This window comes from Thunnus thynnus, chromosome 14, assembly GCF_963924715.1.
Source record: "Thunnus thynnus chromosome 14, fThuThy2.1, whole genome shotgun sequence".
Classification (NCBI taxonomy): domain Eukaryota; kingdom Metazoa; phylum Chordata; class Actinopteri; order Scombriformes; family Scombridae; genus Thunnus; species Thunnus thynnus.
In genome coordinates, this window is record NC_089530.1 from 31,163,795 (window position 1) to 31,190,383 (window position 26,589).

General features: G+C 39.4%; 3 protein-coding genes and 1 long non-coding RNA gene across 4 annotated transcripts in view; 3 read left to right on the forward strand and 1 right to left on the reverse strand.

Annotated features, from left to right (window-relative positions):
• Window positions 1-4,499, forward strand: part of LOC137197509 (uncharacterized) — a 37,554-nt gene extending 33,055 nt beyond the window's left edge. The window contains exons 2-4 of the long non-coding RNA XR_010931446.1: window positions 2,035-2,109; window positions 2,272-2,354; window positions 2,439-4,499. This is a non-coding gene — a long non-coding RNA (uncharacterized lncRNA). The remainder of the gene's footprint in view (window positions 1-2,034; window positions 2,110-2,271; window positions 2,355-2,438) is intronic.
• LOC137197506 (GTPase IMAP family member 9-like) lies at window positions 1,386-6,658 on the reverse strand. Its single transcript, XM_067610966.1, has 3 exons — window positions 6,629-6,658; window positions 4,531-4,695; window positions 1,386-2,570 (listed from the first exon to the last, which is right to left on the reverse strand). Exons 2-3 carry the CDS (start codon window positions 4,586-4,588, stop codon window positions 1,732-1,734), a joined length of 897 nt encoding a protein of 298 aa, XP_067467067.1. The 5' UTR covers window positions 4,589-4,695; window positions 6,629-6,658; the 3' UTR covers window positions 1,386-1,731.
• Window positions 6,659-11,007: 4,349 nt separating this feature from the next.
• On the forward strand, window positions 11,008-19,557 carry LOC137197577 (zinc finger protein 665-like). The gene is made up of 5 exons (XM_067611071.1): window positions 11,008-11,331; window positions 11,503-12,044; window positions 12,683-13,448; window positions 16,661-16,972; window positions 17,968-19,557. Exons 1-5 carry the CDS (start codon window positions 11,160-11,162, stop codon window positions 19,023-19,025), a joined length of 2,850 nt encoding a protein of 949 aa, XP_067467172.1. The 5' UTR covers window positions 11,008-11,159; the 3' UTR covers window positions 19,026-19,557.
• A 2,885-nt stretch (window positions 19,558-22,442) lies between these two features.
• Window positions 22,443-26,589, forward strand: LOC137197514 (cystatin-F). Its single transcript, XM_067610973.1, has 4 exons — window positions 22,443-22,610; window positions 23,615-23,793; window positions 25,385-25,507; window positions 26,100-26,589. The coding sequence occupies exons 1-4, from the start codon at window positions 22,559-22,561 to the stop codon at window positions 26,178-26,180; spliced, it is 435 nt and encodes a 144-aa protein (XP_067467074.1). The 5' UTR covers window positions 22,443-22,558; the 3' UTR covers window positions 26,181-26,589.

The following is a 26,589-nucleotide window of genomic DNA, read 5'->3' on the forward strand; positions in this document are numbered from 1 at the left end:
CCTTAATTGGTGCAATGTGATCATTTTTTAAAGCAAAGACAAAGTTATTTGTTACTTTTTTTGTTGCTGTTTTTATATACTATGCTCTAATGACAAGTCTCCATATTATGGAAACCTTCATTACAATGGACATCTTCTTCATCAAATTCAACCTTACTGTCAACACTGTCACCTAGTGGACAAGGGTGCAATGCCTGTGTCTCATTTAAGGTCTTATGCATAAAGCAAATTTGATCATACCTATAGGAGCTCTGATTTTTTATGTTTGCATGTTCAACAGATGTTGGATTATTGTTACCCTGTGACCTACAGTCATTACTCTATGTTAAACTGCCATAGTAGCATTGTGACTTTTGAGAGATTTTAATCACACAAAGGCATAACTTAAACCGGTAGTTCAGGTTTTTTGCTGTTCCATACTGTAGATAATCCAAATTTGACTCATTAAGTCTTTCCCTGATGTGAGAATGAGCACTTTACTGGTTGTGTGCCGCTCCAAAATGAATAAAGTGTGGATAAACCTGCAGACAGGCTGCTGTTCATGATTTTGAACAGCAAACCAATTGGCATGGGACATTTGTAAGACGCTGGATTTTGGTTATTTAAAACCAACAAAATATCAACGTCAACTGTCGTCAGTATTCCATGACAAATTGACGTTGGCAAGAGACGTTGTCCCGACATTAGATTTTGGTCACCTGACGTTACAACCTACACCCAACCAAGCATCAACGTCTAAAGATGTTGGTGGCCAACTGGGCTCTTTTTTTAATTTCCTAATTTGTGTGATATTTCATCTTGTGTTACTATTTTAATAAGGTTAACACACAGAATTTTTAATGTGTCACCCTTTAACTTAGTAACATAAGATTTACTTTTTTGTTTCTTAAGACTGTAGGCTAAAATTTTCATGGATTTTGGTCCTCCATCATAATGTTTTTGTTTTGTAAGTTAACTTCTTCTGTTAACATTCTATCTAATTCAGCACATTTCTTCTTTAGTTGTTTGTTTAATTTCAAATCGTGATTTTTTTATGTTTGTCTTCCATTACTTTTATTTGAAGTTCTTTTCTTTACTGATGAATATTTTATTTCTCCCCTGATTTCTAAGGACATTTTTAGAAAGTGAGGTCATGTCGTCTCCTCTGAGCTGCTACAAGAAGAAAACATGATGTCAGTTTATGAAGCGTACGTCTTCTCTTGAAACTCTGAAACTTCAAACCTTTTTAAAAGCAGCTAATCATCCACTCAGTTTTATTTGCATCCATTCAGCCTGACGGTGGATTCAAACTGACCTTCTCACTGTGAGGAGACAGAACTAACCACTGTACAACCTGCCAGTTTGAACTCACTAAATGAAAACTCAATAAACTTCAGACGCAAAAGTGAAACTGAGGCTTCAAACTCAACAGAAGCTGCACTGCAGCCAGAATAGAGTCTACAGCCATTACAGCGTTTATAACTAACACAACAAATCATGGAGCTGCAATAATGTGGATATGAAACACACAACAGAACACGACCGCGATAGAAACATTTATTTCATCCCTCAAAGCTCAGATACAACATGAATAATATGTACTGCATGTGACTTTATTTTGACTAATCTGATTAATAATAATTTAAATACTGACAGATGATCTACAATGAATCAAATAAAACAATCTTCTTTACTCTCTTTCTGCATTCGCATTAATTTAAGATTTATCTGTCTTGCTTTAGCTGCAGTTCCTCAGCTGATCACACAGATAAATGTATGACCTTTAGTATCAGAGCACTTATGTATAGTATTATTTTTTTCAGCTGCAACCCTCGCTTCAAGCTCAAGTCTTTGTTTCATTATTTCCTCTTTCAACGCCAACATTTCTCCGCTGTGTTCCTTCTTCAGTTCCTCCAGCTCTTTGTTCCTCTTGGCTTCAGACTCTTTCAGGATTCGTTCTTTCTCCCTCTCGATGGCTTCCTCTGCTCTCAGGAACATTTCATTGGTGTAATGTGACCCTCCATTCTCATCAACCATCTTCTTTATTTTATCCAGAAGCTGACTGACTTGTGACGGGTCGTCTGTGTTGTTGTTGAAGACGTGATAACGGCTGTTACACTTCTGGATAAGGTCTGTCAGGTCTTTGCTCTTTGAGAGATACTCTTCAATGGTTTTTTTCTTCAGGTTGTCTCCATGAGTGAACAGCACCATCGTGTATTTAGAAGCATCTTCACCAAACGTTTCTTGAATCATTTTCACTGATTGTTTCTCCTCCTCTGTGAACCTGCCCAGCTGAAGAACCACCAGGAAGGCATGTGGACCAGGAGAAGACAGACCGATGCACATCTTGATCTTCTTCAACACAGCTTCATTGGGTAAAGTTGTGTCAAACAGTTCTGGAGTGTCGATGACAGCAACCTTTCGCCCTCCAACTTCTCCTCTTTCTTTCTTGCACTCAGATGTGACGGACTCTGCAGACAGTTCAGACTCAAACACTTCTTCATCACCCAAGATGGTGTTTCCTGCTGAACTCTTCCCCACTCCCGTCTTCCCAACCAGAACAATCCTCCACTCATCAGAACCTGCAGGTCCTGTCAGACAAAAGACAAAGTTTCAGAGCAGAATACAAGTAATTCCCAAAAGGCCTTTTTTACTTAGTTAATTACTTATTACCAAGCAGCAACCTCTGGGGTTGAAAAATGAAGCCAATGTGGAAGCGCCAAAACTGCAGTTCCTTGAATGACTACTTGAGGCCCCAAAAGCGAGTCAATCCTCATAGACCCCCATGTTAAAATGCCCAACTTTACAGCAGAAATGTTTACAGCCTGGTACAAACAACGGTTTTGGTCTCTGTAGCTAATTTCCTCTTTCATGACAACTGTACGGGGGGTGAATTTTTTTATAACTCACCCGTTTAAATTTTATTAAGCCGTAAAGTTCTGCATAATGAAGGACATGGCTGCTTTGAGTGACAGGTCCGCCAGCCGCTAGGTAAATGATAGATAAATTTGCCCATTTTTGATTAGCTGGGAGTTAGGCAGCGACACGCACTGCCAAGATGGCGACGGCCGGAGCGGCTCGCTTTGAGCTTCAAAACCGCTCTTCAGAAACCAACGGGTGACGTCACGGTAACTACGTCCATATTTTTATACAGTTTATGCTTATTACTTAATTCTAATTCTTCAGTCGATGCCATTAAATAGAAGAAGAGCACACATGAGATGATGTCATTAAAAGAGCGGCAAGTATACGCGGTGTCATAATACTAACCTCTCACTCAATATCAAGAAAACCAAAGAAACATCACAGACTGCAGGAGAAACAACACAGCTTCATTGGGTAAACAGTGAAGCAGTGGAAAAAGTCTTTCAGCTTCAAATTCTTGGGATGAACCTCACAGAGGAGCTGATCTGGACCACCAACACCTCCTGGACTGTAGGGAAACCCGACAGCACCTGTAACACCTGAGGACACTGACAAGAATAAAGCTGCCCTGAAAGCTGCTGCTCAACTTTTATCACTGTGTAATAGAATCTGTTCTGACTTACTGCATCACTGTGGTGTGTAAACTGCACCCCTCACACCTGCATAACACTAACTAACAACTAACCTGAAGTGTTGACAGATGGAGCAATACTGTTTCTTTCTTTTAAAATTATTATTGTTGTGTTGTTTTTTGGTTTTATTTCAACTATTGATTGATTTTACTTCTATTTTTTAACAACACTTTGTGTTGGGAGCTGCACTATAATTTTGTTGTCTTGAACAATGACAATAAAGATGATTCTATTCTAAAACCGTGTGGAAAACTGTTAGTTTGATGTATTGATGTGAGGAAGGTTACAGTCTCCTCATCGCTCCACACAACATCTGATGTTTTCAGCTCTTCAGTCACGTTTTAGTCACATGAGTCTTGTACGTCATCATTTATTCACTCAGTCTGTTTACATTTGATTTTTATCCACACAGCTGCTGTTACACCGCAGACAACAGGAAACACTTTTCTTACAGACATGTAGACTTTTGTTTTCAATTTCTGGTATTTCCACTAAGATTTGTTCATGCAGAAACAGGCAACTAATATCCAGCTGTTCTTACAGACGTGAACTACCTTCAGACACTCGACTCGCCCCTTTTGTTGAGCCATGATGTTTTAACCTGCAATGGTTTTAGGGGTTTATGGGAAACGCTGTTTGCTAAAGGCTGCTAAAAACAGAAATATTAAATAAACAACTTTTTTTTTTTTAATTTACCATCCCTATCTAAACATAGAGTAAAAAACCTGACATATTGTGGAATAAAGTCATGTTCTGAGGCTGGATTTGCAGTTATTTATTACAAATATCAGACAGATTTTACATTAGATTATTTCCTGAGCAGAACCTGAAGGTTCTGGTTTCACTTTGTCTCTCTGCAGATTTAGTCACAGAAGGGTTTTGGACCTAAAATTAGTTGATGTTTTGTTTTGAACATTTTCAGATTAAATAAAACAGACTACATTAACATTCACCTCAATTTCAGAGCCATTTCAGGATTAAAGAGATAATTTACCTTCTAATCTCATGCGTTTGGCAGATTGAGGAGGTGGAGATGACTTCCTGGATGCCATTTCTGCTCAGATTGCTGAACTTGATTATCTGAAGCGTGTAGTGTTGATTGGTGGCTGGCAGATGATGATGAATGGTGTCACAGTCAGATGTAGTGATGCTGGAAACACTAGAAACAATAAAGGATCATTTGTGATGTAAATAAGACATGTGGAGTGATATGAAGACAGATGCAGCTTGTTGGTGTCTGTGTTTGATTGACAGCAGCTGGCAGGCTGCTGGTGTTACACCATAGGAACCAAGTGGGTAGCTCCTGGTCTGGAAAGTGAAGCGAATGTGGAAGTGCTTTAAACCTGCATTCCCTCTACTGGCCAGCAGGGGGCGACTCCACTGGCTGCAAAACTTCTCACTTGATCTATTACCTCAGTAAACAGTTTCCTGATGAGTTTATGGTCTCAATCACCAGTTTCAAGTCTCCTTCAATACAGCATGATGTTCACTTTGTAGATTATGGCCCCATTTAGAGTAAAATAGATGATAAAGTAGGATATGCCATAGGGCGTGGCTACCACGGCAACAATGTTGTTTACGTACGTCACATATCGTAACCCCAGATTAGAATAGGAGTATAGGTGTAGCTGTAGCCGTCGCTATTTCAGTGTGTTTTCAGTTCATGAAAGTTTATTGTAACATTTTGGTCTTGTTCAGTGTTTGGTTTAACTAAAAGAGCCTCTAAAGAGTCGGATGTTCTGTTTTTCCAGTAAGTATATTTTGTTTGAATGGTTTTAAGCCTGTTTTTCACCAGCCAAAATTAGCATAAGCATTTGCATTAACACAGTTAATAGACATGTAAATGCACTGTGCTAACCAAGTTAGCAGCTAGCATTAGGGTCAGCTCCACCCTTTCTTCAAATATGGTCACTTCTGGCTTCAAAAATCAAAGATGTTGATGGTGAAATTGCCAAACTGGAGGCTTCAAAACAGTCTACAAACCAGTGGGTGACGTCACAGTGGCTATGCCCATTAACTTTTATAGTGTATGGTATGAACAGCGATAAACTGCTGTAGCTACAAGTCGTGGACAGATAGCATGATGATAGCAGGAGTGTTGAAGTGTAAGAACCAAACCAGCATCTAACGGGTCTGAAGTGACATTTGCTGGTATGTTTACCTGCTGTTTAATGTGCTGAGGCTGAGCAGCTAATAGCTATGTAGCTGCTAAGTGCCATTAGCGATGGATGTTTGTTTGGTGGCTCGTTCAACAAGCTAAGCTGCAGGAGAAGATGTGTGTTCATGTCTGTAAGTTAGATAAGAAGGAGACCTTAGCAGGAAAGCTAATGAGGGTTGTTGTTCGGAGTCTAGCATTGAGTAGCAGGATGCTATCAGGCTCAGTGTGACTGTCTGCTCTGCTGATAATAGAGCAACATGTTATGAGATGGAAATAAGCTCTTCATCTACATACATGCAAAACTAGGGGGTGCTGTCATAGAACCAATAAATTGGAAATATAAATTTTCTCTTTTGGTTTCTGATTTTTTTTTTTTAAAAAAAAGGAGAGAACAGGAAGTGATTTACAGAGCAGATATGTAGCTGTCGCAGACAAGAAAGACATTTAATTTCAGCTGGAATTTTTTATTGATTACTTTTAAAGCTGCTCATGGCTCCAGATGTTGGTTCAGAGCTTTAAGTCAGTGAAAAAGACCCTGCTGGCTGTTCCATGTCAGATTTAAGACTAGAGGGGATCAGGTCTTTGATGTCATGACTCCTGACCTCTCACCTAAGGAGCTCAGACTCAGCAGTTCATCATCTTCTTCTAAATCGCCTCTTAAAACTCATTTTTATCAGATTTCTTGATTTGTCGTGTGTCACTTTGTAATGCTGACTTTGAACAGTGACAAATAAACTGTATTATTATTATTATTATTATTATTATTATTATTATTATCATCATTATTATTATAAAACCTTAATCTTCCCTGTTCTTTGTCTCACAGACTCACTCTTCTTTCGTCTTCCTCTCTCGCATTTCATTGATTATTGATTCGATTTTTTAAATGATTATTCATTCCAGCAGTGAATTCTTCATTTAAATATTGTCCTACCTGCACTGTGATGATCTGCGATGTCTCCTGTGAAAATGAAATGAATCATCATTCCTGTCTGTTTTTATGATTTAATGTTTCTTATCTTCATGTGGGCGTTTGCTCTGCAGGACTTGAACTTTACATCATGAGATATGTATAATGATTTAGTGATAATATTATATAATGGAAATTTAATGATATTAATATCATGAAAACTTTTGACCTGGACAACTGACTGCAGTTAATCATTTACTTATTGTATATTTTCAGGTTTTACACTTTATTGTTTCATCTTTAACACTTTGTAGTTGTGTTTATTTGATATCCTCCTTCTCATGATGTCAATAACTAAATAAAAAAGCCTTTCTGGAGACACATTTTGATTCTTTTATCAATTATTTGGGTTGAAATTCAGTAACTTTATAATACAGCCTGCGTTTTACGGTGTAACTTCCCAAAACTTATGGTGTAACTTCCTGGTATGAATCAGTATATATTTATATGTGCAATAAAATCTAATGTTTTTGCCCTTTGCTCATGGAAGTTATGACAATCATTTTTTATGCTTGTGTGTTTGGCAGGCATGTTTCACCCACAGTGACACACACAGAGATTTATTATGCTTATGTCTTCTACTTCATTGTATGAATTTCAATAAGAAAAAGTCAAAAATGGGTCTATACTTTTGAATGTTAGCGCCTAGCAGCCATGTTGGTCCAGCACTGCAGCAGCTCATAACAGGCAAACTTACCTGTCTCAAGTGCACAGCTATGGAAGGCTTGTATTGTCACCTGAGGATGAAAAAATAACAATACAGTAATGTAATAATATACATAGTATATCTTTAATTACACAATAATAAGGTATGCAAGTAGTTATGAAAAATTATTTTATTCTTTAATTAGACAGAAACCACAAGGTATGTATTGTTCTCCTGGTCTTACTCTATAAGTACAGACTATTTACTCTATAAATCCAGACTATTGTTGGGACTACATGTGGACCACAGTTTACCACATGTTTCAAGACTCCAAGAAACCTGAGCCCTGGGGGTTCGCACCCAAAGTGTGAAGCTCCACCCATGGATCCAGGTTATCAAAACTAGAGATTCCCCTCTTATCTCTCTCTTTTCTCCATGAGCTGCAGTAGGAGCAGCTCCTTGCCCTCTTTCTCCTTCAGCTGCAGGAGCAGCTGCTTGGTCTTTCACACCTCCAGCAGCTGCTGGAGCAGGTCTCTGCTCTCTTGTGTGGCCTGCTCACAGCAGACACACACAGTCTTCTTTACGGCAGAAGACGCGAGAGCCTGCCTAAGACTCAGAAACTAAGTTTCCTTGTGCCAGCAGCTAACACACAAGTCTGCTGGCCAGTTTAACAAGTACAGGAGCCGCAAAATGGAGTTAGCTTGCCGCTAACTCTACACAAAGGAGTGACCTGGGCCCTCTGCACGACTGGAGTGCTCTCTCCCCAGCAACGCCTGCATCTTTCAGCTTCAGAGCCAAAGCCTTCTCAGCCTGACTCACCCACAGATTCACCGGCTACAAAGCAGGACGCCACAAAGCATTTCTTCCTTCATGGACTGGTAACAACTGGGCATAGCCTAGCAACACAGTGAAGCATAGTACGGCTAAGCAAGAATGTTTAACTCAAACAATGTACTGTACGTGTATTGATTTGGTTAAGGTTATACATTGAAATGTTGTTGTGATGTCCTTGTTGCCTATAGTCAGGTTACTGCATAGCCACACCATTAGGTTAATGTTAGCATGCTTAACACATGTTACATCCAGTAACTAGGCCTTGCATGCAACTAACCTCATTTTAACCTGGCACCTTTAGCCTACACCAGTTGGCCTTGAATAGAGAACCACACAGTTAAGAGGTTAAAATCTAGTTTGGCGAACTTTGGTTCAGGCAGCACATGTGGTTCAAGACACCACATGGTCTGGCCTTTTATCTCTGTAGTTCCCTTTATCAGCCAAATTGTCGGCATGCCATGTGCTCAGTCACCAGGTGACCGCAGCCATCTTGCTATTGTCTTCCCTACACACACACACACTCACACTTGTATATAGGTACACTTAGCTAGATTAGTATTGTGTGTTGCTTTTACCCTTTTGTTAAATAAATGATTTTGGATATACCTGTTGTCTGTTTAATGTTGCACAAGAACCCCTGCTCTGTAAAGAACTCCAAATCCTTCAACCTTAACTAGCTATTGATATGGTGATTTTGTTTATAGTTATTAAATTAATGATTAATCAAAGTCCCAAATTCATAGATTAGTACACTTTGAGACTGAATTGGCTATCTTTTTCCTTAATAATTAACAATCATCTTTGATAATCATTCATTATAGCTGATAGCCAAACTTGTAGCCACGGCCCAACACTATTTATTCTATAAGTACAGACTATTTACTCTATAAGGACAGACTATTTATAAGTCCAGACTACTTACTCTATAAATCCAGATTACTTACTCTATAAGTAGATACTATTTACTCTATAAGTAGAGACTATTTATTCTATAAGGGCAGACTATTTATAAGTCCAGACTACTTACTCTATAAATCCAGATTACTTACTCTATAAATCCAGACTACTTACTCTATAAGTAGATACTATTTACTCTATAAGTAGAGACTATTTATTCTATAAGGGCAGACTATTTATAAGTCCAGACTACTTACTCTATAAATTCAGACTACTTACTCTACAAGTCCAGACTACTTACTCTATAAGTACAGACTACTTACTCTATAAGTACAGACTACTTACTCTATAAATCCAGACTACTTACTCTATAAGTCCAGACTACTTACTCTATAAATCCAGACTATTTACTCTATAAGTACAGACTACTTACTCTATAAATCCAGACTACTTACTCTATAAATTCAGACTACTTACTCTATAAGTCCAGACTACTTACTCTATAAGTACAGACTACTTACTCTATAAGTCCAGACTACTTACTCTATAAATCCAGACCACTTACTCTATAAGTAGAGACTATTTACTCTATAAGGACAGACTATTTATAAATCCAGACTACTTACTCTATAAATCCAGATTACTTACTCTATAAATCCAGACTACTTACTCTATAAGTAGATACTATTTACTCTATAAGTAGAGACTATTTATTCTAAAAGGACAGACTATTTATAAGTCCAGACTACTTACTCTATAAATTCAGACTACTTACTCTATAAGTCCAGACTACTTACTCTATAAGTACAGACTACTTACTCTATAAATCCAGACCTCTTATTCTATAAGTCCAGACTACTTACTCTATAAATCCAGACTACTTACTCTATGAGTACTCTATATGTACAGACTATTTACTCTATAAGTCCAGACGAATTACTCTATAAGTATATAGTAATAACAGAGGACAGGCTGGATTATGGAGATCACAATGTTCTTCCTGTTTTACTCTGTGAGTTTGGCAGGAAGTAAAACTAAAGAAGGAGAGACTTGGTGAATGCCACAAGATCACTGAGAGGGAGGCGAGATTTCATATTTGAGTGATGAATTTTCATGAGTAAAGTGTTACTTATGTTAAATGAGATTGATTATATTGGATCATCTCATTTTTTAATGTTGGATGGAATTGATGATTTACATAAGTTAATGCATGGTAACCATATTTTTTTTATATTTTAAATGTATTTCTCTTTGTGTAGTCCACATTAACTCTGCATCTTGCCTGTAGTTCACTGTTTGGATTGGAAACGCTGTAAAACATTAATGTGTTTGTAGTTGTTCTGTTTTCCTGTTGCCACAGTGAACATTAAAGTAGACACGTCGACTAAAGAGACTCTCTGAGCTTTTACTTTACCAACGACCTGAAAGTGCTTTTAATGCAGTAATTTCATATTAACAGTCAGAGTAACCACAGTTAGTTAAGTATTATGGCCACTGTGAAGAAGAGAAACTGGTTTGATTTTAATTATTAAATGTATCTTTATTTATTTCTAATATTCTAAACTTAACTTAGATTAAAAAACCTGTAACTGATTATTACAAAATGTAAAAGTTTGTCAGAGTGAGAAGTAATAGAAAGAAGATGTTCATGTTTTCCAGGTTAAGATTAAGACATGCAGGACTCAGTTCTACTTTATACACTATAAAAAAGACAATGTCAGATAAATGTGAGACTTGAGGGAAACTGTTGTGAAACATGTGCTGATACGTTGAAGGAAGGTCAGTGTAGGATGGAGGATGTGGGAGCATCACAGGTCTGTTAGAGACAGAGAACAAAACAATTACAGGTTCAAATGTATCTGTATAAATATTTAAACGAAACAGGTTTAATATCCAGAATATAGAGTTGTTATTTAAGTCATGATGTTACACATTCTGGTCCATTAGGTGGCGGCATAAACCTTTAACGTTGGTTTGTAGCCCGTCAATGAAACAAAAGAGGAAGATTCGGCGGAAGTAAACAATACGGGAGCTCGTCGCGTGAGCTGCTGGGTGTCCTGTGTATAGAAGAAGCCTCTCAGCAGGAAAATGACTCGTCTGACTTGTAATTAAGCAGCAATGTCTTCAGTTGAGAGTTTGAGAGAGTTAATCAACGAGCGACTAACTGCTGCTGCTGAAGAAATATTCCGAGTTTTTCATAAAACTATCGTCGAGTATGAAACAGAGATCGACCGTCAGCGCAGACTGCTGGATATCATTTGGAAACCTGAGATAAGGTTACAGAGAACAGGTCTGTAAAACCTGGACTGGTTTCATAATATAAAACAGAATAATCAGCTTTATAAACCACCGCAGTGTTTAAATTATATACCTGTAATTAGCTGCTATGAACACTGGATTAATCCGTTATTTAATGCATATAAAGCCTTTATTAAGGAGTCTTATCGTGTTTTCTTTCCAGAGCTCCCACAGCAACATGTCTGGAAGGAAGAGGAGGTTCTGGCTGACCAGGAGAGGAACTCCAGTCTGGACCAAGAGGAGCCAGAACCTCCACAGATTAAAGAGGAAGAGGAGGAAGTCTGCAGCAGTCTGGAGGGAGAACAGCTGCTACTGAAGCAGGAGACTGAAACCTTTATGTCGACTCCTACATGTGAGGAAAGTGACAACAGTGAAGATCAGACTGTGGACTTGAGTCCTGATGAAACTCAGAGTGCAGCAGAGGAAGAGCATGTTGTCAGCATGTCAGTTAAAAGCTCTGTGGAACCAGAACCAACCAGCGAGGACACAATCCACACAGCTGAGAGGCCGTATACCTGCAAAACCTGTGGGAGAGATTTCAGACTTGAACATCACTTGAAGATCCACATGAGGACTCACGCAGCGGGAAAAGAGTCTGTCAGATACCAGACTTGGCTGAACGGCTGCACGTGTGGCAGGACGACCCAGAATCCCTCAGTGCTGACCTGCCGGGGTCAACGGTGTCCCTGTTACTCAAAACGCAAGGTGAGACTATGACCATGACATGGATGATGGTCTATTAAAGTACTGATAGTGGCATCAGGTGAAATATTTAAATTTTACTGACAACAAACAAAAGTTTATTGTTTAATCAGCAGTTTAGAAGTGTGACAGCATCAATACGTGATTGGCTGTAAACTACTGTTACACTGTTATTCTCTTTCTTATCATTTCTGCATTGTCATGGTTGTTTTAACCAAGATTAAAACGTAACGAGTATTTTCACGATCGATTAGTCTGACAATTATTTTCTTGATTAATCTATAAATCGTTTGGTCTATAAAATGTTGATCACCGGATCTCAGCCCGAGCTGACGTCCTCGGTTTAGTTTACTATCACAGAAGACTAAATGACCCAGAAAATATTCACATTTTAGAGGCTGGAATCAGTGCATTTGGACATTTTTTCTTAAAAAAATGGCTCAAAGAGATTAATTGATTATCAATATAGTTGGCGATTCATTTTGTGTCGCTCGACTAATCGTTGCAGCTCTAGATTAGGAAATCTTGAAGAGGCAGTGTCAGACCACCGGATCACCTTTGATTTGTGTTACGGGTTTTATGCGACGCTGGTGTGATGCAAACAGACTTATGTTCTGTCCGTTCTGTGTCGTGTTTTTCAGGCGTGCTTGGATTGTATCTGCCGAGGATGCCAGAACTCCTACATGGCCGGCGGGGAGAAGAAACTGGGAGCCTTTGCTGCGCCAGAGAAACCTTTCCTCTTTGTCCTTCCAGAGCTCCCACAGCAACATGTCTGGAAGGAAGAGGAGGTTCTGGCTGACCAGGAGAGGAACTCCAGTCTGGACCAAGAGGAGCCAGAACCTCCACAGATTAAAGAGGAAGAGGAGGAAGTCTGCAGCAGTCCAGAACCAACCAACGAGGACCAGCTGCTCCATCACAACTCTCATGTAGCTGAGAGCCGAGATCACAAAGGAGGCAAACACGGAGACTCAGGATCAACTGGAACACAGAAGGGACATCATGAAAACATAAATCACACTAACAACAAACACAAGCCTGTCACAATAAAAATTTACAATACTTATACAGGAGAGAAGTGTTTTAAATGTGACACTTGTGGGAAAACTTTTCAGAGCAAGGCCAAATTAGTAAGACATCAGAAAGTCCACACAGGTGAGAAGCCGTATAACTGCAACACCTGCGGGAGAAGATTTAGTGAGATGTCAAAATTGAAAAGGCACATGACGACACACACAGGAGAGAAGCCGTATCCATGTAACACCTGTGAGAAAAGATTCTCTCTTCCGAACGCATTAAAAGTGCATACGAGAGTCCACACGGGAGAGAAGCCGTATCCATGTAACACCTGCGGGAACAGATTCTCTCAGATGGGCAATTTAAAAGAGCACATGAAAATCCACACAGGTAAATAATCGTATAACTGCAAAACATGAGTGAGAGCTTTGTGTTGACGTTACAACCTACATGAGAACGATTCTGTCGTGTGTCTTGAGTTGCAAAACATATAAAAGTCCATACAAGCAGGTAGCTCTTTATTTGTGGAACATTACAGAGGATTCAGTTTGAGTGATTGATGGATAAAAACACACAAGAACACATAACGGCAGCATGAAAACGATCCATAAACAGGTCCAACAGTTGAGCTGAAACTCCTGTAGGAAATGAATGTAAAATATTCTCCATGAAGAAGAGGTCAGAATATCTTCATGTAAGATGTAAACGACAACAACACTCAAGTTTGGTTCAACTAAACTTTTTTTTCGTCACGTTACTGTAACTACTAATTTTATTGTTTGCAGCGTTTCATTGATGGAGTTGTGGTGCGATGTCGATGGTCAAAGAAGGAGCCAGTTATAATTTCAAACAACAAGAATCTTAATGAAATATTTCAGAATAATCCACATACTTGGAGTAGTACTTGATATTTACAAATGAAGCCTCCTGCACGGCTTCCCAGGACACCAGAGTTTACATCTAAGAGTGACTGACATCACTGTTTATTTGACCTTATAATAAGTCTCAGTACGTTTGACTTTGTCTCGGCTAAAATAATAACGTAGACAACTAGCAGATCAGGGTTGTGAATTAATAACTTGTTAGATTGTTTCTACAAATATTAAATGAATTTTCTCTTTTTCTATTTTCAAACACTACCTCAGTTGTGTGAGTGGATTGTGAGCTCTGTGATGTTGAAACAGAGAAAACTTCTGGTGCTGTTTACTCACTTAAAGCTTTCATACAACCGACTGGAGCCTTCTGGTCTGCAGCCTTTTATTTATATTTATTTATATTTGATCATTTTTCTGTATTTTGTTCCTGGTTTAACTTGAGATAAAATGTTTGTTTGCTGCTTTAGCGATGACACACATTGTAGACAATGTGCTACATGATGTTGTCAATGCTTATTATTAAAAATAAAATATTTTTTAGTGATGGCTTTTCAGACTGATATTCTTAATTTGATTGATTAGATGATTGTCATTAACATTATTAGTAGTGTATACAATAAGTGCCATAAAGCTATAATATGTAACTATTCTGCATTAAAATGTCTAAAAACAACTAGACCTATGTTATATATGTTGTTGAGTTGTGTACTTACATTATCCCAAATGTTTCCAACTATTTTCAAACTCAAAGAAACCTGTAATTTAATCAAAGTAACGGACCGTTTCATTTGGTCGCCTGTCAATGGCGTCATACCTCCTCTACCAAAGAGTAAACACGATAATACATCGGTGTTGTGGTTGTCTGCCAGAAACTGTCATAAATGGACTCTTATTCAGTTTTAAACTTTTTAGATCTTGGTCGTTTTTAAGTATACCTTTTAACTGGATGAAGGATTTTAGTCAGACGTCTGGATCTTAAGTTATCAGAGAAACAAGCTGAACAAACATTAGCAGCAGCTCGGCTAACAGCCCCTCTGAACGTCCTGTATCAGCTGAACAGCATCGGAGAAACACTGATTTTTAACTTGAAACTGTTTCACTTTGCTTCAAGAGGAGATAATATAAGTATGATAGATGTAGGTAAAAGAAAGAAATACAATTAAATTATACACAATAACTTAATATACTGACCCTAGCAACCAATTTTAATACTTTTTTTTAAAAACTCTGTCCAAGATATAACTCAGCTTTTTACTCCGTCTGATGTTACCTAAAGTCCTATTAATCCTGCACAGCCTATTTTTGAAATAAAGGAAATAACAGAACCGGAAGTGACCAAGATTATCGGTGCACTGAAAAGCTCTAAAGCTACACAAAGACTCCCTGGTTCACCCAATTACATATTTGGTTAATCTGTCATTCAGGCAAAGAGTTGTCCCATCAGCTTGGAAGGTGGCCACGGTTACCCCAATCTTAAAATCCTGGGAATAAAATAGACATGGCTAACTATAGACCAATCACCATCCTCCCAGTTATATCTATGATTGCTGAGAAGTGGGTGGCAAAGCTTTTGACTGAACATCTAAATAAAGACTACACCCCTCTGCACCCCATGCAGTTTGGGTTCTGTCCCACCATTCCACAGCATCAACAATCTGTGTTTTCTTAGAAAAGGTTAAATGCAAATTGGATAAGAGTTCCTATGTCGGTACTGTCTTTCTTGATTTAAAAAGGGCATTTTGTACCGTTGGTCACCAGATTCTTTTATCTAAATTAGCTCTCTTTAATTTTTCTGAAGAAGCTATCCTGTGGATGAATTCATATTTATCCAATAGAAAACATGTTTGTGTCCTTACCCTGACTGTCCTGTAGGGGTCCCACAAGGCTCTATTCTTGGACCACATTTATTCACACTATATATTAATAACCTATCTGATGCCTGTCAAAACATCAATATTCAAATGTATGCAGATGATGCAGTTATTTTTACATGTGTAAAAGATATCTAAGGAGCCTCCATAACTTTTACATCTGCAATGACCCATGTCCAGGACCGGCTTACTAAGTCATGTCTCTATTTGAACACTAAAAAACAGTGTATATGATCTTTACAAAACAACCAGTGAAGGTGACACGTTCTCATATGTTCCTGAGAGGGGAGGAACTTGACATTGTAAATGAGTTCAAGTATCTTGGGGTCACACTGGACTCCACATTAACCTTTGAAAGTCATGTAAAAAAAAAAAAAAAAAGGTGTCAAATGCAGTAAAATTTAATTTACAAAACATTAAGCAAATCAGGCCATTTCTGACAGTGAATGCTGCCAGAATGTTTTTACATTCGATCATTTTTTCACACAAAGAATACTGTTTTACTAACTGGTCACTTGCAGATGTAACTGCACTTAAATCAATAGAATTACTCTTCAAGAAAACTGATAAAAAAAAACACTTTCGTTCCATCATTGTAACCTCCTGGAGAAATATCATTTATTGAGTTTTGAGAACTTTAAAAACTTTAAATATGTTTGTTTTCTGTATAAGACTTTGCATGGGCTTGCCCCACTTTCTGTAAATTAGTTTATTAAACCACCACCAGAGGGGACTGTGTGGTGCCAGTTAAACCACATTTGGACAAACTGCGCCTTCAGTAAAGAGAAGTAAACAGGAAGCAGCAGATGGCGGTAATGCGACTAATACGCTGGTTGCCAACCGCCGATAAAACGGAAAGAAGAAGAAGAAGAAGAAGAAGAAGAAGAAGAAGAAGAAGACGCTTCGGCGGAAGTAAACAATACAGGAGCTAGTAGCGTTAGCTGCTGGGTGTCCTGTGTATGGAAGAAGCTTCTCAGCAGGAAAATGACTCGTCTGACTTGTAATTCAGTTGAGAGTTTGAGAGAGTTAATCAACGAGCGACTAACTGCTGCTGCTGAAGAAATATTCCGAGTTTTTCATAAAACTATCGTCGAGTATGAAACAGAGATCGACCGTCAGCGCAGACTGCTGGATATCATTTGGAAACCTGAGATAAGGTTACAGAGAACAGGTCTGTAAAACCTGAACTGGTTTCATAGTATAAAACAGAATAATCAGCTTTATAAACCACCGCAGTGTTTAAATTATATACCTGTAATTGTTTGCTTTTATCTCAGGAGGACGCTGAAAAACTCTGTTTCCAGTCGGCAGGTTATAACTGCAACGCTGCTTACAGGATACATAAAAACATCTGGATGTATAAAGAGATATATATTTATACATCCATACTGCAGATACTCCAGGCTGCAGCTGGAAATACAACCATATAACATCTGGCTTCCAGTGCAGTTTAGAATAGATTTTACAATTTTAACGCTCGTTTTCATTCCAGTTTAGTTCAGTAATTTATTTCCATGTCAGCAAAGTTGATAGAAATTTACCTCAGTAAAGCACTAAAGACGTATTGCACACTAAAACGTCTTTTTTGAGCTGTAAATTAAATTATATGAGCCCAGAGTGAACCTGTCCGCTGCTGGAGCAGACCCGCAGAGCCGTGGTTGGACAGGTTCACTGATAGCTCCGGTTACACCGGTTTTAAAACAAAGATGTAGAGAGTTTAAAGCTTTGAGTCCGTCCTGCAGGTCCTGTGGGCTGCTGCCGCTTCAGCCCCAGAGGGTTTGAGCCGAGCCGCATGTTTCTGCTCCTCAAAACTGTTTTTTGTAATGTAGCAAAGTGGAAATTAACGTGGAGCGACAGGGGGGAGGAGGAGAAATATGTATCCTACACTACTATTCATTTAAACATCCGACAGCACTTTCGCTATTTTGGAGCTCCAGCGGGCCGCCAAAACTAGGAATACGGCAGTGAGTTTGAGTAGGGCTCAGCAGGGTTTGACAGCCTATACTGCCATCTTGTGTATGAATAGTGTCGCTGTTTTGAGTATTTTATGAATTATGTTTATTAGCTGCATTAGCATAATAATTAGCTGCTATGAACGCTGGATTAATCCGTTATTTAATGCATATAAAGCCTTTATTAAGGAGTCTTATCATGTTTTCTTTCCAGAGCTCCCACAGCAACATGTCTGGAAGGAAGAGGAGGTTCTGGCTGACCAGGAGAGGAAGTCCAGTCTGGACCAAGAGGAGCCAGAACCTCCACAGATTAAAGAGGAAGAGGAGGAAGTCTGCAGCAGTCTGGAGGGAGAACAGCTGCTACTGAAGCAGGAGACTGAAACCTTTATGTCGACTCCTACATGTGAGGAAAGTGACAACAGTGAAGATCAGACTGTGGACTTGAGTCCTGATGAAACTCAGAGTGCAGCAGAGGAAGAGCATGTTGTCAGCATGTCAGTTAAAAGCTCTGTGGAACCAGAACCAACCAGCGAGGACCAGCTGCTCCATCACAACTCTCATGTAGCTGAGAGCCGAGATCACGGAGACGCCGCCACATTAAAGACTCACAGTTACACAGACAAACAGTGTTTTAAATGTGACACATGTGGGAAATGTTTTCAGTACAAGTCCAAATTGCACACACATCTGAGAGTCCACACGGGTGAGAAACTGTACCCGTGTAACATCTGCGGGAGGAAATTTAGCGACATGACAACAGTGAAAAGGCACATGAGAACACACACGGGCGAGAAGCCGTATCCGTGTAACACCTGCGAGAAAAGGTTCTCCCAGCTGTGCGTGTTAAAACGGCATCTAAGAACACACACAGGTGAGAAGCCGTATCCGTGCAACACCTGCGGGAGAAGATTTAGCGACATGACAACAGTGAAAAGACATATAAGGACACACACGGGTGAGAAGCCGTACCCGTGTAACACTTGTGAGAAAAGATTTTCTCAGCCGTGGGTGTTAAACCTGCATATGACGGTCCACACGGGTGAGAAACCGTATACCTGCAACACCTGTGGGAAAGGATTCTGTCGAATGGCGCACTTGAAAAAGCACACGAGAGTCCACACGGGTGAGAAGCCGTACTCGTGTAACACTTGTGAGAAGAGATTCTGTAAGATGGAAGCTTTAAAACTGCACACGAGAATCCACACGGGTGAGGATCCGTACTGCAAAACTGCAAAACTGGAGGAAGAGAATTCAGATTTAGTTATCAGTTGAAGATCGTACGCAGCGGGAAAAGATTGTGTCAGATATCAGATTAGAAAAGGAACATAAGAATCAATCAATCAATTTTTATTTATATAGCGCCATATCACAACAGAAGTCATCTCAAGGCACTTTTCACATAGAGTAGGTCAAGACCTTTAATTAACAGAGACCCAACAATTCCTCCATGAGCAACACTTGGCGACAGTGGTAAGGAAAAACTCCCCTTTAACGGGTAGAAACCTCAAGCAGAACCCGGCTCTTGGTGGGCGGCCATCTGCTTTGACCGGTTGGGTTGAGAGAGAAAGAAAGAGAGAGGGAAAGGGGGAGGGGGGACAGGAGAGCAACAATCACAACAACAACAACAAGCACAAGCAGCAATAGACAGGGAAGGATGCCATCAGGACTGTGAAGGTTCGGCCCGGGACTCAGGTTTTCCTGAATTCATTCAGATTCAGAGAAACTGGCACTTTGTTTCCTCTTTTTGTTCTTCATACTTGTTTATGTGTTTGTGATTGTTTTCAATAAAGGTGAGAAAATTAAATCCTTTCCTAAAGAGTCGGTTCTGTTCAAAACGAACGTCACAGAGTGTAAATGTCTCCCAGTAGTTCCAGAGTTCAGTCAAAACTCTGACTGGTTTATGTTGAATTAAATTATCATTATTAAACCAAATGAAATGTAGAAAATATTGTCACTGTGTGATCAATATTTTTACAAACTTCATCTGCTTTTTAATCGATCTTCCATCAGTTGAGTCTATTTAGTGCTTATTTATGTTTGTATTCACTGTAAGACAAAGCAAGTTTATTAGTGTAACAACTTTTAATGTAACCGAAGTGAACATGAACAGTTTTTCTCTGACTCGCACGACTTTTACACGATCTGTGAAAGGTGAAGAAAGTCATCACAGAGCTGGATGGTTTCTAATGAATGTTTGGAGTAAACAAGTACCTAGAATTGTTCTTACTTCTTAATGTAATGAATAAATATAACTCAGTCATAATCAATCATTTTGTGGCCATGGTGACCTCTGCTTGTCCTTGGGCCAGTTAACGAATGATCCAATCAATCCTTGTCCTAGATAGTGCGTTTATTTTCCAGAGGGGTAAAAGATGAACCACGTTAACCCGTTAATAACCTCACATTTCTCTCTCTCTCTGCTGACCTTTCAATCTAATGTAAACGCAGTGGAAGACAGTAGTTTTACTCATCATACAGTGCTGCTTGAAAGTTTGTGAACCCTGAAGAATTTGCTCTATTTCTGCATAAATGTGACCTAAAACGTGATCAGATTTCCACTCAAGTCCTAAAACTACATAAAGAGACATCAGTTAAACAAATGAGACAAAAACTTTACACTTGTTCATTTATTTATTGAGGAAAATGATCCAATGTTGCGTATTTGTGTGTGTGAACCCCTAAGATTATCAGTTCATTATTTAAAGAAGAGAAATCTGGATCTTCACTGTCAAACTCTGAGCTTCACAGGTTTGTGGAAGTGTGTCATGGCTCAAACAAAGGAGATTTCTGAGGACCTTAGAAGAAGAGTTGTTGATGCTCACCAGGCTGGAAAAGGTTACAAAACCATTTCTAAAGAGTTTGGACTCCAACAGTCGACTGTCAGACAGATCATGTACAAATTGAAGACATCCAACAGCACTGTTACCCTCCCCAGGAGTGGTCGAACAACAAAGATCACACCAAGAGCAGGTGTGTAATAGTCCAGGAGGCCCCAACGGACCCCAGGGTAACATCTAGGAAACTAAAGGTCTCTCTTGCAGTGGCTACAGTCCATGTTAATGAGTCCACCATCAGGAGAACATTGAACATCAATGGTGTTCATGGCAGAGTTGCAAGGAGAAACCCACTACTCTCCAAACAGAACATTGCTGCCGTCTACGGTTCACTGAAGACCACATGGAGCCAGAAGGTGATTAGAACAATGTTCCAATGAGCAAACACTGCATTCCAGTGTAAGAACCTGAACCCATCTGTGAAACATGGTGGTGGTGGTATCATGGTTTTGGCTGCTTTGCTGCCTCTGAACCAGGACAGCTTGTAATCATTGATGGAGCTGTGAGTTCTGAGTCGTACCAGCAAATTCTACAGGAAAATGTCAAGATATCCGTCTGTGAACTGAAACTCAACAGAAAGTGAGTCATGCAGTAAGACAACGACACTAAACGACAAGTTGTTCCACCAAAGAACGGTAAGAGCAGAAGAAAGTTAATATTTTGGAACGGCCGAGTCAAAGTCCTGACCTTAATCCTATAGAAATGCTGTGGAAGGACCTGAAGCAGACAGTTCATGGTGAGAAGCCCACCAGCATCCCTGAGTTGAGACTGTTCTGTGAGGAGGAACGAGCTAAAATTCCTCCAAGCTGATGTGCAGAGCTGATAAACAGTTACTGGAAACGTTTGGTTGAAGTTATCGCTGTAAAGGAGGTCACACCAGTTACTGAAAGCAAGGCTTCACATACTGTTGCCTCCCACAAATATGTAAGATTGGTTAACTTTCCTCAATAAATAAACAAACAAAATCATTTGTTTAATTGGGTTCACTTTGTCTAGTTTTAGGACTTGTTTAAATATCTGATCACGTTTTAGGTTAAATTCACGCAGAAATACAGAAAATTCTTTCAAGCAGCTCTGTATCACTGCTTAACAAACCCCAAACCTGCAAAACACACAAATGTCATTCAACATTCAAGTTTGATGTGAGAGTTTATCATCATCATTTTTTATGTTTGTAACCCATAAACCTAATTTTTTATAACAGGTGTCTCCATAAATAACCTCCTGAATCCCTGCATGGCAGTAGTGAGTAGTACTGTAGTACTGACGCTACAGTACTCCACGCTTTAGATCATACTCTTTAAAAAATATATGATAAAACAATGTCTTAATTACTTCCTAACACTTTATCTGCCTGCTGTAAAACTACAGACTTCCTGATTAGCTTGTGTTCTTTGAAAGACTTAAGCGACATAAAACCCCAAAACACGTCACCGTCCCGCTGGTTCACTGGATCAAGATGAAGTTGAACCTCATCAGCTCGTGTTGAACTGTGTTTATCTGCTGCGGTTCAGTCTGACACACCGCTGGATGAAGATCAGTGGATCAAACCTCATCTTTTAGGGTTCATGGTCTTTGACGGATACGTTGAAGTTTTGAGGTTGTGGGTTCGATCCCTGTCTGACAGAAACCGTTCAAAATATCTTTTATGTAGCTTAAATTAAACCTCCGTGTTTCTAGATAACTTGATTTAGCTGCTTTGTGTTTCTCCTCTCAGCTCCTGAATCTGCAGTATTAACAGTATTTGTATTTGTGTGAGTAACAGGATTCTCTGTTTAATCAAGAGAGTCTCAGTGAGCTCTGATAAAAAAACCTCCACACTCTCACAGGACTCCTGTACAGGAAGTCCTCCCCCTTGACAGGAAGTGATGTCACATGTTGGACTGATATACACACACCGCAGAAGTGAACAGACAGGTTCTTGCAGGAGAGCTGAGAACAGATCTGCGGTCAGAACAAAGATCATCAGAGATGAGACCGAAGATGCTGCTGCTGCTGCTCGGCTCGCTGCTCGCCGCTCTGGGTGAGAAACAACAGTTTAACCTGTTTTACAGTCGGAAATGTTTGAGTGTTGTTCAGACTCAGTTTGAGTTTATTTCACTTCCTGGTTCCTCAGTTTACAAACCACATCGCTTCTTTAGACTTCCTTCTTTCTTCTGTCGAACAAATTTATTGTATATCTACAAACCTTGATGAAGATTCGTGTTGTTCTGCTATAAATTCACTAAATTATTTCACCTGAACAGAACCTGAGCTTTTTGTTTGTGGTTGTCTGCACCGTTTAAACAAGCAAAACTTCCTGGATCTTGTTTTTTATTGTTTATATATATATTTTCACTTCTTGAGCATTTGCTCACAGCAGTTTTTGAAAATGATCAAACACAAAACAGGAAACAAAAGACAGATAAAACACGAGTAAATGATGTTTAACATTCATTTTCTGATTCATTTTGTTGATTGAAGGTAATTATTTCATTCACTGCCTTTAATCTGCGTCTCTGTAACCGACCAAAAGAATAAAGTCTTCGGGGTTTATTTTTATTAATAAGTGTAAAGAACAATCTGAAAACTGCTTGTTGTTTGTTTGCTTGTGTCCAAGTTACAGTATTTTTAAAAATCAGTGGTGGAAACTAACTAGGTACATTTATTCAAGTACTGTATATAAGTACAGTTTGACTACGTTTTGCTGATGATACTTTTACTGTCGGAGGATTTTTCATGCAGGACTTTTCTCAGCAGTTTGTGTCTTGGAGCTGCTTTTACGCTCCTGAAACATATTTTATTATCTTGTGTAGACGAGATAATAATAAGTGTTTGTTTCATCTCACTGGCAAAAATAAAAATTCTTCAGTTTGACTCACAAACCTGAGAGTAAAAAGTGTAAATAAAAGTCAGAGTTCAGAGTAGATGAAGTGAAGTCGCATCAGTATCGGAGTGTAAAGTTTGTCCTGTTGGTGGTGAATCAGGTTTAACAAACTTTATCGAGACAGATTAACAGAGCTGAACGTCGTTCTTCTTCTCCTGCAGAGGCGAGGTCAGCGGCAGGCAGCCATCATGGCCGCTCCATGCCCGGATCTCCGTTCAACATCAGCACGAACGACCGCGGCCTGGAGCAGGTCGTCCTCAACGCCACGTGCTCCTTCAACAAACAAACGAACGACGCCTTCCTCTTCAGACCCTCCGCCATCCACAGAGCTCAGCGGCAGGTACGACAGCAAACACCTGGACCAATAGTGTGCACTCATGCGTCGGGGGGGTCAAAGGTCAACAGAAATTCAGTTTCAACCCTCTACTTCTGTCTCCTCCAGAGTCACGTGATTCAGATCCGGAACTGTTAGCCTAGCTTAGCACAAAGACTGGAAACCTTTATTTTCTAACTTAAGTCTGAATTAAGTCACAGTTTCTCCCCTGAGATGGAGTCAATTAATAATAATTAATGAAAAGGTTTTTAATGAATTTTCTGCAGGATTAAGCGACTGTTATCCCATAAATAAAAGTTTTTAAGATATAAAACACCATAAAGTTGATCAAATTTAGTAATTTTTTGAGGTCAGACAATAAAATAGTAAATAAAATAATGATTTTTTTTGTGTTACAACATTTATGTTTGTACATCTGATCAATAAACAAATTCAACATGAACATCAGACAGCTGACTGTAGTGGATGTGGTAGTGTAGGTGGATTGTTCTCTTGTGATGGAGCTATGCTAACAGTTTCCCCTTGCTTCCAGTCTTTGTGCTAAGCTAGGCTAACAGTTTCCCCTTGCTTTCAGTCTTTGTGCTAAGCTTGGCTAACAGTTTTCCCCTGCTTCCAATCTTTGAGCTAAGCTAGGCTAACAGTTTCCCCTTGCTTCCAGTCTTTGTGCTAAGCTAGGCTAACAGTTTCCCCTTGCTTCCAGTCTTTGTGCTAAGCTAGGCTAACAGTTTCCCCTTGCTTCCAGTCTTTGTGCTAAGCTAGGCTAACAGTTTCCCCCTGCTTTCAGTCTTTGTGCTAAGCTTGGCTAACAGTTTTCCCCTGCTTCCAATGTTTGAGCTAAGCTAGGCTAACAGTTTCCCCCTGCTTTCAGTCTTTTTGCTACGCTAGGCTAACAGTTTCCCCCTGCTTCCAGTCTTTGTACTAAGCTAGGCTAACAGTTTCCCCCTGCTTTCAGTCTTTGTGCTAAGCTAGGCTAACGGTTTCCTCCTGCTTTCAGTCTTTGTGCTAAGCTAGGCTGACAGTTTCCCCCTGCTTCCAGTCTTTGTGCTAAGCTAGGCTAACAGTTTCCCCCTGCTTCCAGTCTTTGTGCTAAGCTAGGCTAACGGTTTCCCCCTGCTTCCAGTCTTTGTGCTAAGTTAGGCTAACGGTTTCCCCCTGCTTCCAGTCTTTGTGCTAAGCTAGGCTAACAGTTTCCCCCTGCTTCCAGTCTTTGTGCTAAGCTGGGCTAACAGTTTCCCCCTGCTTCCAGTCTTTGTGCTAAGCTAAGCTAACAGTTTTCCCCTGCTTCAAATCTTTGAGCTAAGCTAGGCTAACAGTTTCCCCCTGCTTTCAGTCTTTGTGCTAAGCTAGGCTAACGGTTTCCCCCTGCTTCCAGTCTTTGTGCTAAACTAGGCTAACGGTTTCCCCCTGCTTCCAGTCTTTGTGCTAAGCTAGGCTAACAGTTTCCCCCTGCTTTCAGTCTTTGTGCTAAGCTAGGCTAACCACATACAGGTGTTCTCTGTACTAAACACACAGAGATGAAAATAATCTGAAACATATGTGTGTGTGTGTGTGTGTGTGTGTGCGTGTGCGTGTGTGTGTGCGTGTGTGTGTGCGTCAGATTGTTAAGGGGATTCGGTACATCGTAGATTTGGAGATTTCCAGAACCGTCTGCCGTAAACGAGAACACAACAACAACAATCTGACCGACTGTGACTTTCAGCCGGAGGGTCTCCTGCACCAGGTGAGTGTGAGCAGGTTTCACTCTGCTGACTGGGGATCAATAAACTGATTGGTAGATAACAAATAAATGTTACATTACTTAATGAGTTTAGTTTCAGTGTTCAGATGTCGGCAAGAAAGCAAAACCTTATTTATATAAAAGTGTAAATGATAAATAAATAAAAGTGTTTTTTTTTCTTGCAAAATAGTCATGAAATAATAAAAATAATAAATAATAAATTACTGAAGAAGAAAGACAAAAAACTAGATGATGATAAAGAAATGAAAATCCTAATGAATCTAATTAAAAATTAGTTTTAACTAGACACTCTGAATAAAATGAGGTAGTACATGAGTGAAATTGAGATTAAAAACCTCATAAATATATATATATAGGTTGTTATAAATATTTAGAAACTCATGAATCTTAAATAAGGAGACGTAGTTGTGAGGTACGGAGGCTCGTTCCTGCCAAGAAAAGAAAAAAATAGATGAAAAGTTGGTAATGATATAAAAAGTAAAATTATGAGAAAGTAAATGAGACAAAATGGAGAAAAAACATTTTGATGTGCATAAACATGAATGTTGTTTAACGGTTCGTCTTTGTTTTCCAGACGTTTCAGTGTCACTTTGACGTTTGGGTCGTTCCCTGGAAACACGAGATGAACAATCTGGTTTTTCTCTGCAAACCCTGAAACCAGCCGCCGCCTCCACCAACCTCCCTCTGACCTCTGGCCTCTGACCTCTGACCCCCCCCCCCCCCCCCCCCCCCACTGTACATGGCAGCACTTTACAGCTGACAGGATGATTAATCGACTGACAATCGATGAATCGTTTAAGTTGCAGCTTCTCAAATGTGAATATTTACTAGTTTTCCATGATAATAAATCATCTGAATATGTTCACTTGGGCTTCAGGGAATAATGATCTACACTTAATACACTGATCAATCAATCAATATATTATTAATGACCAGTTTGATAATAACTTTTAACTTTAGTTCCAGTCGTTTAAACGTCTGAAGTGTTTCTAAACGTCTCTGCTCTGTGAATCTGTTTCATCTTTTCACACAAAATAAACATCAGAAGCCTTTTGGACTCTAAA

Bases quoted from the DNA above. Each gene is read 5' to 3' on its own strand.
- LOC137197506 (XM_067610966.1), bottom strand. From the start codon at position 4,588: ATGGCATCCAGGAAGTCATCTCCACCTCCTCAATCTGCCAAACGCATG. The intron at 2,571-4,530 runs GTAAATTATCTC...TTTGTCTGACAG, and splicing joins CAAACGCATGAGATTAGAAG to GACCTGCAGGTTCTGATGAG.
- LOC137197577 (XM_067611071.1), top strand. From the start codon at position 11,160: ATGTCTTCAGTTGAGAGTTTGAGAGAGTTAATCAACGAGCGACTAACT. The intron at 11,332-11,502 runs GTCTGTAAAACC...TTTTCTTTCCAG, and splicing joins GATAAGGTTACAGAGAACAG to AGCTCCCACAGCAACATGTC. The intron at 16,973-17,967 runs GTCTGTAAAACC...TTTTCTTTCCAG, and splicing joins GATAAGGTTACAGAGAACAG to AGCTCCCACAGCAACATGTC.
- LOC137197514 (XM_067610973.1), top strand. From the start codon at position 22,559: ATGAGACCGAAGATGCTGCTGCTGCTGCTCGGCTCGCTGCTCGCCGCT. The intron at 22,611-23,614 runs GTGAGAAACAAC...CTTCTCCTGCAG, and splicing joins CTCGCTGCTCGCCGCTCTGG to AGGCGAGGTCAGCGGCAGGC. The intron at 23,794-25,384 runs GTACGACAGCAA...TGTGTGCGTCAG, and splicing joins TCCACAGAGCTCAGCGGCAG to ATTGTTAAGGGGATTCGGTA.